The sequence below is a fragment of the Bubalus bubalis genome, chromosome 4 (assembly GCF_019923935.1).
Source record: "Bubalus bubalis isolate 160015118507 breed Murrah chromosome 4, NDDB_SH_1, whole genome shotgun sequence".
Lineage (NCBI taxonomy): Eukaryota > Metazoa > Chordata > Mammalia > Artiodactyla > Bovidae > Bubalus > Bubalus bubalis.
Window position 1 is genome coordinate 19,968,570 of NC_059160.1, and position 18,132 is coordinate 19,986,701.

General features: G+C 36.6%; 1 protein-coding gene across 2 annotated transcripts; it reads left to right on the top strand.

Moving 5' to 3' along the window:
• The first annotated feature begins 62 nt into the window (after positions 1–62).
• CLEC9A (C-type lectin domain containing 9A) lies at positions 63–18,035 on the top strand. 2 transcript variants are annotated; one of them, XM_044941092.2, is made up of 7 exons: positions 63–5,099; positions 5,844–5,990; positions 8,337–8,417; positions 12,425–12,571; positions 14,647–14,798; positions 15,921–16,042; positions 16,658–18,035. In XM_044941092.2, the coding sequence occupies exons 2-7, from the start codon at positions 5,900–5,902 to the stop codon at positions 16,788–16,790; spliced, it is 726 nt and encodes a 241-aa protein (XP_044797027.1). In that variant the 5' UTR covers positions 63–5,099; positions 5,844–5,899; the 3' UTR covers positions 16,791–18,035. The 2 variants fall into 2 exon arrangements, with proteins under 2 accessions (XP_044797027.1, XP_006059848.2); XM_006059786.4 differs by having other exon boundaries at positions 63–5,990.
• The last annotated feature ends 97 nt before the right edge of the window (positions 18,036–18,132 follow it).

The window sequence follows — 18,132 nt, forward strand, 5'->3', positions numbered from 1 at the left end:
GTAGTTCCTTCTTTATATAGCCCTTTATACTGAGGAACAGGTTAGTGCCTTCTTTAAACATCCAGAAGCCATTGTGTGAACCCATCATTTGTTTCCCATTTGTTCTGTTTCCATTAATTTTCATTCTCCTTGTCTTCCATTCCTAATTATCACAAGATATTAATACTATGATTCACTGCATCTTCAGACATAAATACATACATTTTACATTGAAACAAGAAAAGTTAGGGCTTCAGTGACTTAAGCTATGCAAAATATCTAAGTTTGAAGGACAATATAAGGTAAGAGAAAGTATACTAAACTTTGAATCAGTAGAATTATTTATTTTTATATTAATTTTTATTGGAGTATAGTTGCTTTACAATGTTGTGTTAGTTTCTGCTGTACAGCAAAGTGAGTCAGCTCTACATATACCTATATTCCCTCTTTTGTGGATTTCCTTCCCATTTAGGTAGCCACAGAGCACTGAGTAGAGTTCCCTGTGCTATACAGTAGGTTCTCATTAGTTATCTATTTTATACGTAATATCAATAGTGAAAATACATCAATTCCAATCTTCCAATTCATCCCACCCCCCATTTCCCCAATTAGTGTCCATATGTTTGTTCTCTACATCTGTGTCTCTATTTCTGCTTTGCAAATAACATCACCTATACTTTTTTTTCTAGACTCCACATATGTGCATTAATATACAATATTTGTTTTTCTCTTTCTGACTTACTTTGATCTGTATGATAGTCTCTAGAGACATGGATGAAATCAGAATAATTTAGATGGCATGATCACCCAAGTACAACCATGGAGCAGTCATGTGGCCTCTTAACTTTCATTTTCTCATATTTAAAAATAAGATAACACCCATCATATACCTCACAGTCCTACAACCTAAAATAAAACCTCAGAGCATTAATTATATCAGAGATTCCATGAAAGCAAAAGCAATGTTGTTCCTAATTTTTATTCTATGCCTTCAAGCACAGCTCCTGGCTCATAAAAAAAAAAACAAAAATATTTGCTTCTCATTGTTTGAGACGGTTCCTTAGAAAGCACAGCAATCAGTAAAACACTATACAAATATATAATTTCTATTCAAAGTCTACCTCTGGTCAGACTCAATAGCAATAATTTTCTGTCCAAGAGAAGAAAAAGTTTGCAAGAAAACAAATGGGGTTTGAAAATGAGTAAATGCAAGGTTCACAGGCTAGTTGAGCTGCAAGCACAAATGCTTTATCTAGTTCTTTTCCTGACAGTCCTGTGTTTGGTTTTTGCTGAATAACTCATGCAATATTTATAGATATGTGGAGAGAGAGGCACCCTTTAACAGGATAACAGGCAAAATTTTCAGTTCTTTTCACAGCTTCCCTAAAGGTACTCTTTCTTCTTAAATTTGTGGTATTAAAATTTATGAACATGATTCTCAAAATCTCAGCTAAGGTGCTTGTTAAAACATGCAGAAGTTCAAACACAAATAGTTATGGTATTCAGTGGGAAGGCCGAGAAGGAAAAGTCCTGTTTCTTGTTTTGTTTTATTGGAGTATAATTGCTTTACAATGTGGTATTCATTTCTGCTGTACAATGAAGTGAATTAGCTACATATTTGGGGCAGTACGAGAAGGGGATGACAGCGGATGAGATGGCTGGATGGCATCACTGACTCGATGGACGTGAGTCTCAGTGAACTCCAGGAGTTGGTGATGGACAGGGAGGCCTGGCATGCTGCGATTCATGGGGTCGCAAAGAGTCGGACACAACTGAGAGACTGAACTGAACTGATTCCCTCCCCTTTGAGCCTCCGTCTCATCCAGTTTCACTCATCTGTTATGTGGAACAGAGAACTCAGCTTGGTGCTCTGTGATAACCCAGAGTCCTATGTTTTTAATAAGTGATCCAACTTGATTCTGACACAAATATCCTTTAATACACCTTGAGAAACACTACTTTACAGCTTATTCCCTATCTGCCTTTTGATAAATTGGTTAGTCTCTTTAAAACTCAGTTTATTCATCTATGAAATGAGTTTAATATTATTACCCTACTTATAAAGTAATGTGAGGATCATTTAATATAGTGTGTAAAGCATTGAGCAGAGTACCAAGCATATAATTAATACTCAACACATATGTGTAACTTTTATAGCTCTGGACTCTGACATCCAAAGACACTTGATTGTTTTGCCGTAAACAATCAATAAACAAGCAGATTTGGCAGGGAGAGGGACACTGAGGAAAAACAGAAATACTAAGGATTCTGCTGCTACTTCAAATATCTTGAGATTTGGCTTTGGAGCATAATGTCATTATTTTCCTATTTTCACTTGTCCATTTAGAAAGTACAAATTGGAACTAATAACTGAGAAAACCAGATTATTAGTTTCAAAGATCAGCCATATCTCTGCAATTTAGTGTTTTATCTCTCCCCAATGGAAAAGCACAGATTTTATATCACTGTATATGACTGCATTGTAAAGAATAATATTTTAGTGGATGGAAAAATTATAATTAAAAAATGTAAACCAATCAAGCCATACCTATAAAGATTCTTTTTATCTGATACTCATACCAAAAGTATCTTGTACAAGAAGTCAGAATAGCTTGGATTTTAGTAGCACAGTTTCTGTGATCAGCTCACCCAGTTTACATACTAACTCTTCCACTTAATACATGAATGAATTTGGGTAAATACTTTGACTTGTCCATGCCTCTATTTGCAGTTTGGTTACAACATACTAATAATAGTAACTATTTCACAGAGCTGCTGTGAGTCAAAGTAATGCATGTAAAAGACCTTCAAAACAGTACTTGGCACAGTAAATAAGACTGTATGATTAGAAACATTAAAAGTAATACAAGTAACATATTAATTTTTGGTTAAGAGAGCCCGGTGTTTTTCCCAAAGAGATTTATCAGAGAATATACCATATTGGGAACAAACTAGATCTTTCTGAGCGTGATATTTAGTGAGGATAAAATTTGAGAGCCCCTGGAAATTAATGTCTGTCACTGAAGTTCCATTTCTTCATTCTTGAAATGACTCTTAATGCATATTTTTATGTTTATTGTTTCCTCCTCTTTGTCACCTCAAGATAGAAACTGCCCTATTGAAAAGATTGAAGGGAGTTAAATCACATTATTTCCTATGTCAGAATCTCAGGTCACATAAAAATCATATGAAATATTTGGAGAATTTTCTGAATATTCTTTGCTTCTGGAGATGCTCTTGGTCCCATCATACACCTTGGAAAGCAGAACTCAAATATACAGAAATATCTGGGCAAACTTGGCCTCTGATTTCCAGTTAATTCAACTTTTGGGAGGTATTAGCAATGTTCATGGGGTGGAAGGGGAGAATGGTCCTGGTGTTTATTCCACTGGCTGTCTCCTATCATGCTGTGGTTTGGCAAAGGCTGCACATTCTATATCTTAGACCATGACCTTATCAGATAGGTCACAAAGTTCCAACAAACACCCTTTTCTTAACCTTTCAGGCCCAGGGGTGATAATAACTCACCAATGCATATTTCACCACCCCTTTTTGGTTCCCTTGTTGCTGTGGTTGTTTGGCCACTAAATCATGTCTGACTCTTTGTGACCCATGAACTGCAGCACTCCAGGCTTCCCTGTCCTTCACTATCTCCCTGAGTTTGCTCAAACTCATGTTCATTGAGTCAGTAATGCCATCCAAGCATCTCATCCTCTGTTGCCCTCTTCTCTTGCCCTCAATCTTTTCCAAGATTAGGGTCTTTTCCAATGAGTCCCTTAATCCTTCTCAAACTTTATAAAAGTGTCCTTGTTAAATGCCCTCAGATGACCCCTGGAGTGTGCCCTTTGATTTCTTCTGTTACAGAGATCAATGATTGATCCAGTGAGACACTGAAACAAAAGAGAATTTTGCAGATAGTTGGGATCTGCAGACTGTAAATTACTAAGATATGACTTTTGGCCATGAGGACAAATGGCCAATATACGAATGAGGATTAAAGTATCAAGTTTCTCAATACCAATACTGTAGTCACAAGATGGGGCAGAAACAACCCTCCATCCATTAAATAATTCATGCTTCCCTTCTACAGTGAAATTACTACAGAAATCTTGCCAGCCAGGCAAAAATTATGTTGATCTGGCCCAACCTTTAGAACCAAACACAGACATTATTAGTGGATGTGAATGTGATACCCAGTATTTCAAGGTCATGGCTTTTAAGAAATGGTTGTAGATTTTCCAGCTTCTCCTTTTCTATCCAATGGCTAGAAGTAGGACATTTAATCACTCACAAGACGGAAGGAGCAAGGCTACATTTAGAAGACAACTACCCATTAACTAGGATTTGTTGTTGTTCAATCACTAAGTCGTGTCCGACTCTTTGTGACCCCATGGACTATAGTAACCAGGCTCCTCTGTCCATTGGGTTTTTCAGGTAAGAATACTGGAGTGGGTTGCCATTTACTTCTGCAGGGGATCTTTCAGGATGAGGGGTCAAACCTGCATTGGCAAGTGGGTTCCTTACTACTAAGTCACCTGGGAAACCCGTTAAATCAGGATTACTGGAGCTAAAATTGTTACAGGGGAGAATTTACTCCATGCGGACCTGTTATCTTTTACTTTAACCTTTGCTTCCTGTTGCTTTGTTCACTAAAAGGATACCTTTTTTTTTTTTTTTTCAAGGATAATGTATTCTCTTTCTTTTTTTTTTTTTTCCTTTGCTGATTTTTTTAAATATTTTTAAATATTTTACAATGTTGTGTTGGTTTCTGCCATACAACAATGCCAATCAGCCATAATTATACATACATCCCCTCCTTCCCTAGCTTCCCTCCCCTCTACAGGGAAACAACTGAAATAGCACAATAATAAATGCATATGTTAGCATTATTGAGTCTAAGATTAAAATAGCAATGATCGAAGACAATAACAACAAAAACAAAGGATACTGTTCACACATAATAACCTGCCTTGGGGAAGCCTGCCTCTATGCCTAAATGTTAAACAAAAATATCTTTGTTCAGGACCCTGTCCACCTGTGGATGGCTACAAAAAGGAAGAAATTAACACATCCCCCATGCTCATTCCACAGAGACTGGCCTGGAATTCCAGGAAATATTTGTAAGATTAATGGCCTTTTTTATTTTACCTCCTCATCCCCATCCCATCTGTTCTATAAAAGAATCTGGTATTAAGTCCCCATAAGATGGTTATTTTGAGACATTTGTCTGCCATCTTCTCCTGTTCATTGCCTCAATACTTCATCTCTCATTTAATTGGCCTGTTGAATGGTGAGCCGAGTGAGCTTGGACTAGGTAACAAAATGTTATGTAAGTGAGAAATAAACTCTGTGTTAAACAATAATTATTTTGAGGTTTACGTGTCACAACAACTGCATCACCCCCAACTAATATATAGTGTGTACATTTATTTTAGGGATTAAATCCCTTTCCAGCTTCCTTGTTTAAAGATGTACAGTAATATACAACTCTTTCCATACTGGTTTGCCCAATGTGAGTTATCCTCATTCTTTGCTATCAAGGTCATTCTCATCTTCATATTCTATCCCAAATATAAGCTCATTCTCTGTCCTTTTCATCTTGATAGTAATCCAGTACTATCACCTTCAACATCTGCTACATTGTAAAAACAAGAGCAATAATCTATTCTGTAACTGGCCGTATTGGTTCAGTTTCTTTCTCATTTCCCTCTTTACCAAGTTATGCTTTGGCTAAAACCTCATAAACTTCTACTTTCTGGATGAAGATGTATGTATTCTATTCCTTAAACTCAACATGTTTTCCCAGGGGTGTGAAAAGGTAACTAATTTCAGTTCTTGCATTAATCTGCTCCGGACTACAAAAGGAGAATTTGTCTCAGCCTTTCATGTGGACTGCCTTATCCATCAAAGCATCCCAGACATGCAAGAGGATGAAATATACACCTCTCTTCAGTGGGATACTCCAACATCAAACCCTTATCAGAAACATCTGTCTTCCACCAAAAATTCAGGTAACCAGTTCTAACTATTTACACTAAGACCTTGTGGTTTATGGGTTTTCTTTTCTCCTGTTCTATGATGAGCCCAAGGTGATATTTATAATCTGAGATAACCCACTTAAAAGTATAATAATATGCATAATATGCTAATATTAAAAATGAAATAAAGTGGAGGAGGAGTAAGTAGAGGTGAAAAAGGAAAAGAGAAAAGGACTTGACATATGTAGTACATTGGGTTTCTCTCTCTCTCTCTTGCTGGAAAGACAATTCCTGGATTTAGAAAATAAGTGAAAGAACTCACATAGTTTGTGTAATTTTAGCTTCCACATAAAAAACAGCCTGTAAATTATCTGATAAATACTAAGAAATAAAAGAGAAAACATAGGTTGAGAAAAGTGGCAAACACTCATCAGCCTGGGTCAGTTCTGTCTTTAATATAGAATATTTATATCAGTTTCCTTTTGTTTAGGTAATAAATTACCACAGACTTAGGGGCATAATACAACATAGTTTTATTTTCTTATAGTCCTAGAGATCAGAAGTCCAAAATGGATTCTGCTGGATTGAAACCAAGGTGTTGTGGGGTTACTTTCCATAAAGAGGCTCTAGGGGAGGAGTCCCCAAGTTCTAGGAACTAATGACTGGTGATTTGAACTGGAGCTGATACAATAATAATAGAAATAAAGTACACAACAAACATAATGCACTTGAATCATCCCCAAACAATCCCCACCTTCCTAATCCATGGAAAAACCATTTTCCATGAAACCAGCCCCTGGTGCCAAAAGATTGGGGAACACTGCTCTAGGGGACAAACCATTCCCTGTCTTCTCCAGTTTCTAGAGTTGCATCCTTGCTTTCCTTAACATGTGGCTCCTTTTCCATCTTCAACTACAGAGGCACGTCTTCAGATGTGTCTTGGCTTCCTTTATTATATGGCAGTCTGTTCCTCTGATCTATGTCTCACTTATAAGGGCCAGATAAAACAGGATGATCTCCCCATTCAAAGATCCTTTACTTAATTATACATTTAAAGTCTCCTTCTCCTCATAAGGAAATATTTATTGGTTCCAGAGATTAGAACATAGGCATTTTGGGTAGAGTCATTATTCAGTCTTCATCATTATCCAGAGATAAATTGTATGCTTTTTTCTCTCACTAGCATTAAGAATATAACAAATCACTCACTTGTTTTTGCTCCCTGAATTGTTGCAAAATTGTCTTTAAAAATGTTCCTTATCCAAAATCATACGTTCAAAGGGAAATACCTTTGAATCAATCGTGCTCAAATGACACTGACCAGAGATGAGGAGATTGGAGACAGCTTTTTAAAATTAATTAATTTATTTATTATTTAATTTGGGGGACTGCACTGGGTCTTCCTTGCTGCACATGGACTTTGTCTAGTCGTGACAAGTGGGAGCAACTTTCTAGTTGTGGTGTGTGGGCTTCTCATTGCAGTGCTTTCTCTTGTTGTGGAGCACGGGCTCTGGAGCACAAGCTCAGTAGTTGAGGTACAGGAGTTTAGTTGCTCCATGTCATTTGGGATCTTTCCAGACCTGGGATCAAGCCTGTGTCCCCTTTATTGGCAAGAGGATTCTTAACCACTGAAAGTGAAAGTGCTGGTAGTTCAGTCGTGTTTGACTCTTTTAAACCCCATAGATTGTAGCCCACCAGGCTCCTCTGTCCATGGAATTCTCCAGGAAAGAATACTAGAGGGTTTGCCCTTCCCTTCTCCAGGGGATCTTCCTGACCCAGCAATCGAACCTGGGCCTCCCACATTGCAGGCAGATTCTTTGTCTCTGAGCCACCAGGGCAGCCCTCTGAACCACTAGACTCCCAAGAAGTCCTGGAAACAGCCCTTTTGCTCTCAAAAATCAAAACTCACTGCCTAGTTTGCCATCATCTCTAAAAGACTGTTGGAAGAGAATACATCTAACAAGTTACTGAGCTGGTGGTGTCATACAAGGATAAAAGAAGTATCTTGTGAAAGCTGTCCAGGCTGGCATTTTTCCAAGTTATGTCTTGCATTTCAAAGAGTTTGAGTTCACCTTTTCCTGTTATACACAGTTACAATATTACCTCCTCATTTTACTCGGTTTAGTATTTTCCTGTAGATTGAGGGCAGGAGGAGAAGGGAACGACAGAGGATGAGATGGTTGGATGGCATCACTGACTCGATGGACATGGGTTTGGGTGGACTCCAGGAGTTGGTGATGGACAGGGAGGCCTGGCATGCTGCGATTCATGGGATCGCAAAGAGTCAGACATGACTGAGCAAGTGAACCAAACTTAACTGACCCGCTTCTTTCCCCTACTTTCTCTAAATCAATTTCATTGCCTCTATTTCTTGTTTAGGAGTATGGTGTCTTGTGACAGTGATCTTATGTATTTTCTGCATTGGCTCATTGGCAACCTCTGTTTTCTTGGGCATCAAATGTAAGTATAAAAGGATATCTTCAAAATAATCTATATAGATAGGTTGCATACTACATGTAGCATTACATAGAAGTATGCATAGCATTTTAACTGGAACTTCATAATTTATACATTGATAAATCAATTAGAAACACCTAAATGAATATAATTATATAAAATAATGACTTCCTTATTTAAGTTATGGGATATCCATTAGCTATAACTCTCTAAAGCACTCAGATGCCACTGATAACTTTTAATAGTCAATGGTAAGCTGTTTAACTCAAATCTAATACCATAGGTCTCTTTGGGAAAAATGATGCAAATAATCACTTATATTATGATCCCATTTATGAATTATGTTAATATGCCAAAGCATACAATTTGAAGGTTTTCAGTAATATGCTCTTCCTTTTCTAATATACATTTATTCTAAATTATACAGATTATTTTATTATGAACTTTCAGTTTATATTAGACAAGGTACAATTTTGTTTAAGGCAAATGTGAGGACTTTATTTGGGCCAGTATTTTGCCACATTTCTTTTTTTCTTTCAGTTCAAAGTGAAGACATGCTTTTATATATAGCAAATGAATTTTTTATAAAGTGTAACAATTACAGAAGCACAGGTTCCAGAAAAAAGACCAAGAAACTTTATTGCCACTTATGCTAGCACAAAGAAATATGCTTAGAAAGACAGTGATGAAGAGTAATTGTCTAGATAATTCTTATGTCTTGTATGCCTTGGCAAATCATTTCTCCATCTAGGAGGAATTAGCTGGTGATGAATTAGCTGCAGTAGCAAATGAATAGAAGCCAGGAGGGAGTCATGGAAACTTCTAATTTGTAGGCAAATCAAAAAGAAGTCATGCTAACCTGGGAGTCTACTACTTGCATTGGCATCGGAGGTGGGGAGCAGTCTTTGGGACTGAGATCTTAACCTCTGGAAACTGACGCTATTTCCAGGAAGATAGTGTCAGAATTAAATTAAATTATAGGACACCCAATTGGTGTTGTAGAGCAGGGCAAGGGGGTGAGGTGGAATGGAGACAGTACATTTGGTGAACAGAAGTGTCAGAAGTGTGAGTGTGGTAGTAGTGTAAAAGTCAAGGAGATTCAAACCTATGCAGTTTGCATCAGGATACATGGAAGGTAATTTGGAAATATCTAATGCAATGTAAATGCACAAAACTTTGACCTATTAACTTATCTTACAAATGTACTTACACATGTGTGAAACTATGTATAACTATGGTTCCTCATTACAGTATTTCTTTCTACAATAACAAAAGATTACAAATAGTGTAAAAGTCAATGAAGCATTATTAAAATAAATCATGATATATTCATACAATAGACTCCAATATAAAAAAGAATGAGAAAGCTCTTCATGTACTAACAGTATTATGTCAAAAATACATTTTAAGTGATCAAATAAAAAGTGAAAAACCATGTAAAAAGATTGTTATCATTTGTGTAAAGAAGATTGAGGGAACTTTATATTCATTCGCCTGTAAATTTCAAAACACCTCTGGAAGAATAAAAAATAAATTGATAAATCTGAGTGCATCAAAGGGCTGGAATTGAGTGGGTAAGGAATCAGGGATGGCAAAGAGCTTGTTTGCTGTACATCCTTTGTAGATTTTTTAAAAAAATTAATTGGAATATAGTTGCTTTACAATGTTGTATTAGTGTCTGCTGTACTGTGAAGTGAATCAGTTATATGTGTCCATATTTCCCCCCTTTTTTAGATTTCCTTCCCTTTTAGGTCACCGCAGAGCACTGAGTAGAGTTCCCTGTGTTATACAACAGGTTTTAATTAGTTATTTATTTTATACATTGTAGTATATGTATGTCAAGCCTAATCTCCCAATCCATCCCACTTCCCCTTCCCCTTTAGAATCCACACATTTGTTCTCTCTATCTGTGTCTCTATTTCCACTTTGTACACAAGTTCATCTGTATCATTTTTCTAGATTCCACATATAAGTAATATGATATGATACTTGTTTTTCTCTTTCTGACTTATTTCACTTTGTATGACAGTCTCTAGGTCTATCTATGTCTCTGCAAATGACACTATTTCATTCCTTTTTTTGGCTGAATAATATTCCATTGTATGTATCTTCTTTATCCATTCCTCTGTTGATGGACATTTAGATTGCTTCCACATCCTGGCTATTGTAAATAGTGCTGCAATGAACATTTGGGTGCATGTGTCTTTTTGAATTATGGTTTTCCCTGAGTATGTGCCAAGTAGTGGGATTGCTAGGTCATACTCTTTCTGCCCGCTTCTGATGCCTATGTCAGAAGCTTTCTCTATCTCCTTTATACTTTAATAAAACTTTATTACACAAAAGCTCTGAGTGATCAAGCCTCGTCTCTGGCCCCAGATTGAATTCTTCTCCTATGGGGGCCAAGAATCCCAGTGTCTTTGTGTGATTCATCAACAAACTTTCATCTTGGGGGCTCGTCTGGGATCCTTCAGGACAAGATGGGAGCTAACAATTCCAGCCTCACTCCTTTGAACTGTATCCTGAAAAACTGGGATAGATTTGATCCCCAGGGCTTAAAGAAGACACACCTGGTCTTCCTATGTGATACTGTGTGGCCATGGTATCATTGGAGGACGGCGAACGGTGGCCCTTTGGAGGGTCTCTTAAGTATAATACTGTTCTACAATTAGACCGGTTCTGTAAGGAACAAGGGAAATGGGTAGAAGCAGCATATGTGTTGGAGAAGGAAATGGCAACCCACTCCCGTGTTCTTGCCTGGAGAATCCCAGGGACAGGGTAGCCTGGTGGGCTGCTGTCTATGGGGTCGCACAGAGTTGGACACGACTGAAGCGACTTAGCAGTAGCAGTATGGTACTTCTATTTTTAGTTTTTTAAGGAACCTCCACACTGTTCTCCATAGCAACTGTATCAATTTACATTTCCACAAACACTATAGGAGGGTTCCCATTTCTCCACATCTTCTCCAGCATTTATTGTTTGTAGATTTTTTAGTGATGACAAAATTATAGAATACTGATGAAAGAAAAAAATCAAAGATGACACCAAGAGATAGAGAGATATACCATGTTCTTAGACTGGAAAAATCAATATTGTGAAATACTACTCAAAATAATTTACAGATTCAATGCAATTCTTATCAAATTAGCAAGGGCATTTTTCACATGATTAGAAAAAATTACAATTTGTATGGAAATACAAAAGACCCTAGGTAGCCAAAGCAATCTTTTTTTTTTTAATTTTATTTTTAAACTTTACAATATTGATTGGTTCTGCCATATATAGAAATGAATCCGCCACAGGCGGAATCAGACTCCCTGACTTCAGACTATACTGCAAAGCTTCAGTCATCAATACAGTATGGTATGGGCACAAAAACAGAAATATAGGTCAATGGATAGAAAGCCCAGAGATAAACCCATGAAATTATGGTCAAAAATATACATTAGAGAAAAGAGAGCCTCTTCAAAAAGTGGCATTGGGAAAACCAGACAACTATATGTAAAAGAATGAAATAAAAGCATTCTCTAACACCATACACAAAAATAAACTCAAAATGGATTAAAGACATAAATGTAAGGCTGGACAATGTAAAACTTAAAGGAAGACATAGGCAAGAACACTCTTTGACATAAATCACAAGATCTTTTTTAACCCACCTTCTAGAGTAATGAAAATAAAAACAAAAATAAACAGAGGAGACTTAAAAGCTTTTGCAAAACAAAGAAATACATAAATGAGACTAAAAGACAACCCTAAGGATGGGAGAAAATATTTTCAAATCAAGCAACCAATAAGGGGATTGATCTTCAAAATATACTAATAGCTCATGTAGCTCAATATAAAAAAGCAAACAACACAATAAAAAAAATGGGCAGAACACCTAAATAGACATCCTTTGTAACTTTTAATCACAAATATAATGAGTAATATGTAGTTCTCTTCAGTCTAGATTGAAGGCTTATTTTGTTATGTGTCAGTATTTTATCAGGAATGGTTATTATTGTTTGAAGTGTTTCAGATGTCCACTACTATAATGAAGCAGCAAGAAAAACTCATCCAACAGGAGAGAGCACTGCTCAACTTTACACAGTGGAAGAGAAACCCCAACCTACAGATGACATATTGCCAAACCTTAATGCAGAATTCTTTCAGTTCAGGTAATTGATATAAAATCAATTTTCACTGTATGGATAACAATGTATACACCAGTTCCTCAAAACAACGACAGCAAAACAAAAAACCCATAGCAACGCATATTTCTCTGTAAATTATAGTCAGGATTTCATAAAAAATAGGAGAGAGATACTCTTGATCTGCTCTTTAGTTCAATGTCATTTATACATGCATCAATGCTAAGTCACTTTAGTGGTGTCCAGCTCTTTGTGACTGTATGGACTGTAGCCGCCAGACTCCTCTGTCCATGGGATTCTCCAGGCAAGAATACTGGAGTAGGTTGCCAATCCCTCCTCCAGGGGAATCTTTCTGACTCAGGGATGGAACTCACTTCTTCTGCATCTCTTGCATTGTAGGCTGATTCTTTACTACTAATGCCACCTGGTAAGCCCACATTACATTAATAGTATGTGCAAAATACTGAGCTTCCAAGAAATAGAAAAAGAGGAAAATATACAGTCAAATGTCAAAATGTAATGAGTGAAATGAGTAGGTAAGATTAAACAAAAAAAGCATTTTATGTTTTATCCAATCATTCAAATTTGTGTGTATCTCCAGTATTCTTGCCTGGAGAATTCTATGGACAGAGGAGCCTGGTGAGCTGCATGCAGTCCATGGGTTCACAAAGAGTCGGGTACAACTGAACACACACTCTTTCACCTACACATAAAATTTAGAAAATTAACTTCTCTGTAGTGGCTATCATTTTAGTAATTGTCAATAAGCCAGGTAGTTCCTTCTAACTGAGATTTAGTCAAGTAAATATTTTAAAAAATACAACGGTTTATGATCTGCTGAAAGCATGGATTAGGCCCACCTCTGAATCATCAACCTTACTTAATCAGCGTTGTTGTTGTTTAGTCGCTCAGTCACGTGATCACTTAAATCAGTGACAAAATCCATTTTGGAGATTAATTCAAACCCAGCATGTTCTCAGCCTTTCAATTGCCATTGTCAGCACTGCTTATGCTATAACTTTAATAATATTCAGGATACTGATTAGCGTTGTTCTGAAAGGATATTGAAGAAGAGCCCTAAATAATTTGACATCTGGGCCACGGAAACTGATAATGAACTATTTGTGACCCTAAGTAGAAGGCTTTTCCCTGGAGACTACAGTTCTGGAAGTATCAGAGTCTTTCCTTCTATAAAATTGTGCTAGAAACACTTGGTCAAAGTCCTGATCTTTGGTTCCCCTTTTATACATCTGAGCATCCTTCTTTCATGAATACATTTCTTCTTAAGATAAGTTCTATAAAACTGGTGAAACATTAAGACTTACTTCTTAGTTATATCAAAGTCCTAAATTAAATGTATTGGTCACTTGTTCAATTTTCCTCACCTACGTATTTTAAAATCACTCCTCAAGGTGCCCTGTTTGTTCTCTCCGCTATATGAGAAACATTTTCATGCTTGACTTTCAGAATTTAAAAATCAACTGGAGGCTTACTACTCTACTCACCTAATGGCTCATTACATTCTCAATTAAATTGGGCCAATAATATTAATGGACACAAAACAATAAGCAAACAAGTGAAGATTATAAATGATGTAAAATTAAAAGGCGGAAAGATATCTAAAAATAGAATAATCAGATCAATTATTATAGAAGAGAAACAATCAGGGAAAAGTATTCCCAAATTAATTTTATCTTAAACTCTTAGAGACCTATTGCACTTGGAAGTAATTGTACAAACCTTACTGTATTCAGCTTCAAAGGAGCTTAAACTGCTGAGAACTGCATCATATGAGCCACTGGGTTAAAGCAGGGGTCCCCAACCTATGGGATCTAATGTCTGATGATCTGAGCTGCAGCTGATGTAATAATAATAAAAATAAAGTGCATAGTAAATGTAATGTGCTTGAATCACCCAAAAACCACGCCCCGCTCCCAGGTCCATGGAAAAATTGCCTTCCACGAAACTGATCCCTGGTGCAAAAAAAGTTGGGGATCACTGGAGAGAATTCAGCTTCACTGGGAATAATACAAGGGGTTCTTTTGCAAAGGTGTGCTACCAATATTTGTACAATAACTTTAATGAAATGTTTATATTTGAAGCCTATAACTGCAGCCCTTGTCCAAACAACTGGATTCAGAATGGAGAAAGTTGTTATCATGTCTTTGAAAGCTGGACATTTTGGCACACTAGTAGAAAGGATTGTTGGAAGAAGGGCTCTGATCTTCTGCAAATAGAGAGCAAAGAAGAAATGGTAAACACTGCTTTATGATTTCATATCATTCTGAAAATACCTATGAAATGAAAAGACTGATTCTCATAGAATTCCTTAATACTCTGTAACAATGGTATATTTGTTGGGAAAAAAAAGTTTTAGTATTCAAAGTAGGAATTGGCATGGCTTGTTTTCCTTTTAATTGGAGAAACAAAATACAGGATGGTTATTCAGAAATCATGGAGAATATGTTAGTTCTGTGTTCTTTGTTACTCAAAAAAGGAGGGAGCAAGAGAAATTCCATTTTGTAACATGCTAATCCACTCCCAGATATGCACACATTATGATTGTATATATGTTTAATTTGCTTTAAATTTGAAGTTTCAATACTTTAGGGAGGTATGCTAAACTATGACAATTATATAATTATCAAGAAAAGTAGAAGTACAAAAAGTGAGGTGACGTCATGAAATGGAGAGATCTGTGAAAATAAACATTTGCTAAATGAACTGTTTAATTGACATTATACCTAGTTTACTAATATTTTAATGAATAAGATGTTTCCTTGAAATTGTTATACCCATAAATTATGTGTGAAGTAGAAAGCACAGTTACACATTTCTGAATTTATTAAAAATATACATCTACCATATTCAGTAATTAGTCAAAGCTCATTTTTATAAGAATAATAGAGCAATTTGTTAAGGATATGTAATAAACCAAAGCAAATTGGACTAGCTAATGACAGTTATGGGTTTGCACTATTTTTTTCTGTGCAAATTAAGTGATAAAAGCTAGAAATATTTATTCCTACAAAATATGCCTGCAGTTAATTGCTTCTGGAGTCTTCTAAACTATTTCTCACACTGACATATCCTGGAAAAGACATATATATACTATCTGCCAAATTCTGAATCCATTAAAATTACTTTGACATCAGATGCCTATTTTTTTCATAGTTTTTAACACCACCTTGATCATTTAGCAATAAGGGGGAAAGTATACTTTCTTTAAAGTTTCTCTCTTTCCAGCCTTCAAGTTCCAATTGCATTTGTAGAGGCAAAATATCACACTTCTATTTCATGGTAGTTTATTAGCTTTTTGTTTGTTTTGGAGTACCACTCCAACCTTGGTTCACTGTTCAAGTCTTGTTTCTTATAGGACTTTATCACGGGCAGTCTGAAGAAGATCAAGAGAAACTATGATTACTGGGTAGGACTGTCACAGAATGGGTCCAACCAACCTTGGCTTTGGCAGGATGGCTCCTCTCCTTCCGCTGACCTGTAAGTCTCTAAGGGAAATGTTCCAAGAATTAGACACAGGTGGGAAATTAGCCATTCATTTTATCTTATACCTTACATTTCCTCCAGGAGACATAATGAGCATGATAATTTCATAGGCTTGATTGGAATCCAAGCCAAGATAAAGAGTAGCTACGTGGCTTCTAAATCTTTCTCCTTCTCAGCCCCACGCGAGCACATTCACATCAAAATCTGAAAGTCTGAATGAATGATATTATGTGATTATCAAGTACATTTCCTTTGTATCATTGAATGGAGAGAGTGCTAATTAAGTGATTCCCATAGTAAGATTTCAGAAAGAACTGGGGAGACTGGTCAGCAGTGCCTTCATATTTTGAAAATTAAGAGTCAGAAAAGAGATTTGAAATTAGAGCCTACCTTTGTGTATTCAAGCATTTTTAAAAATATGCTGCCCATTGAAATAATATTTGCACATTTTATTTTGAGAAAATAGCCCTGTTATTGAAGAAGGAGGGAAAAACTACCACAAGAGGGTGACAGATTAAAACAAAAAGCTGTGCCTCTCTCATTTTATTGCCCAAAGAACATCTCCGTAAGCCCACACCTAACCTCAGATGCACTGACTTGCCGCTCCAGGTTGCCAAGACAGGGACCCCAGTCAACTAATCAGGTCTGTGGATACCTCAGAGACAACGACCTTTCTTCTGCTAACTGCAGCGTTTGGAAATATTTCATCTGTGAGAAGTATGCACTAAGATCTTCTACCTGAAAGAAATTTTGCTTAAAGTGATGACTCCATTATGACCATATTTGCGATAGATCCTTCAAAAACCTGTAATAATGAGCCTAAGAGCAGCGCAGAACTAAACCAGTGCAAGAGCTGTAAAACCAGCTACCTGGAACACAAAGCCTATCTTGCCTTTACACTTGGTAATATTCCTCAATGCTTTCCAGATGTTTCTTTGACACTGTTCAAATTAATTACCAAGAATAAAATTGGTTTAGAGCAACAGAGGACAAAACGGTACAGAATGGAGACCAAGCTGAAGAAAAACCATTTCCATTTGTCTTTTTTTTTCTTTCTCTCTTTCTATTTTTTTTTTAAATTTAGAGTGACTATAAACTCTACAGAAAAATCAATAAATCACTGATGAGATGATGCAATTTTAGCTAACTGATACCCTTTTTAATACATGAATAAATGTGATCTTTCAAACTCACTGTTTGCAAAATCTTTCTATGCATTTGCTGGGCTTGCCAGGCATTATGTTATCAGACTGGTAGGATGGGAAGACAGTGACATGGATTTTCAAATTAGAGGAAAGATAGGCTGCTATCTGCTGCCTATAAGAAAAAATCATTTTTTAGGACTGCAGAATTTTACTGGAGAGAACAACCAGAGCTACATGTATGTGGAAGGAATAGTCAGGCTGGCACAGCAGTGTGTATCCAGTAAAGAAGAGCTGTGGCCCATATGTAAAATAGGCAGCTAGTGGTGGGAAGTTGCTGTATAACACAGGGAGCACAACCCGGTGCTTGGTGAAAACCTAGAGAGGCAGGATAGGGTGAGAGGGGTGGGAGGAAGGTTCAGGTTCACATATGCTTATGGCTGATTCACATTGTTGTAGGGCAGAAATCAACACAGCACTGTAAAACAATTATCCTTCAATTAAAAATAAATTTAAAAAAAACTACAAAAATAGAAGAACTGTGATCTTCCTTTCTACCTCTTACTGACTACCCCCACTGCTCACATATAAAAAGACTCAAGACCTGTATGACAGACTCCAGGTTCACCCACACCACTACAAATGACTCAATTTCATTCCTTTTTATGGCTAAATAATATTCCTTGGTATGTATGTACCACATCTTTATCCATTCATCTGTTGATGGACATCTAGTTTGCTTCCTTGTCCTGGTTAAATAGTTGCTGCAGTGAACTGTTATACAGAGTGAAGTAAGTCAGAAAGAGAAAATCAAATATCAGATATTAATGCATATATATGGAATCTAGAAAAATGGTACTGCTGAACCTATTTGCAGGGTAGGAAGGAATAGAGACACAGGTGTAGAAAACAAACTTGTGGACACAGGATTGAAAAGGAGAG

Bases quoted from the DNA above. Each gene is read 5' to 3' on its own strand.
- CLEC9A (XM_006059786.4), top strand. From the start codon at position 5,774: ATGTTTTCCCAGGGGTGTGAAAAGGTAACTAATTTCAGTTCTTGCATT. The intron at 12,572-14,646 runs GTAATTGATATA...TTATATTTGAAG, and splicing joins GCAGAATTCTTTCAGTTCAG to CCTATAACTGCAGCCCTTGT. The intron at 14,799-15,920 runs GTAAACACTGCT...TGTTTCTTATAG, and splicing joins TAGAGAGCAAAGAAGAAATG to GACTTTATCACGGGCAGTCT.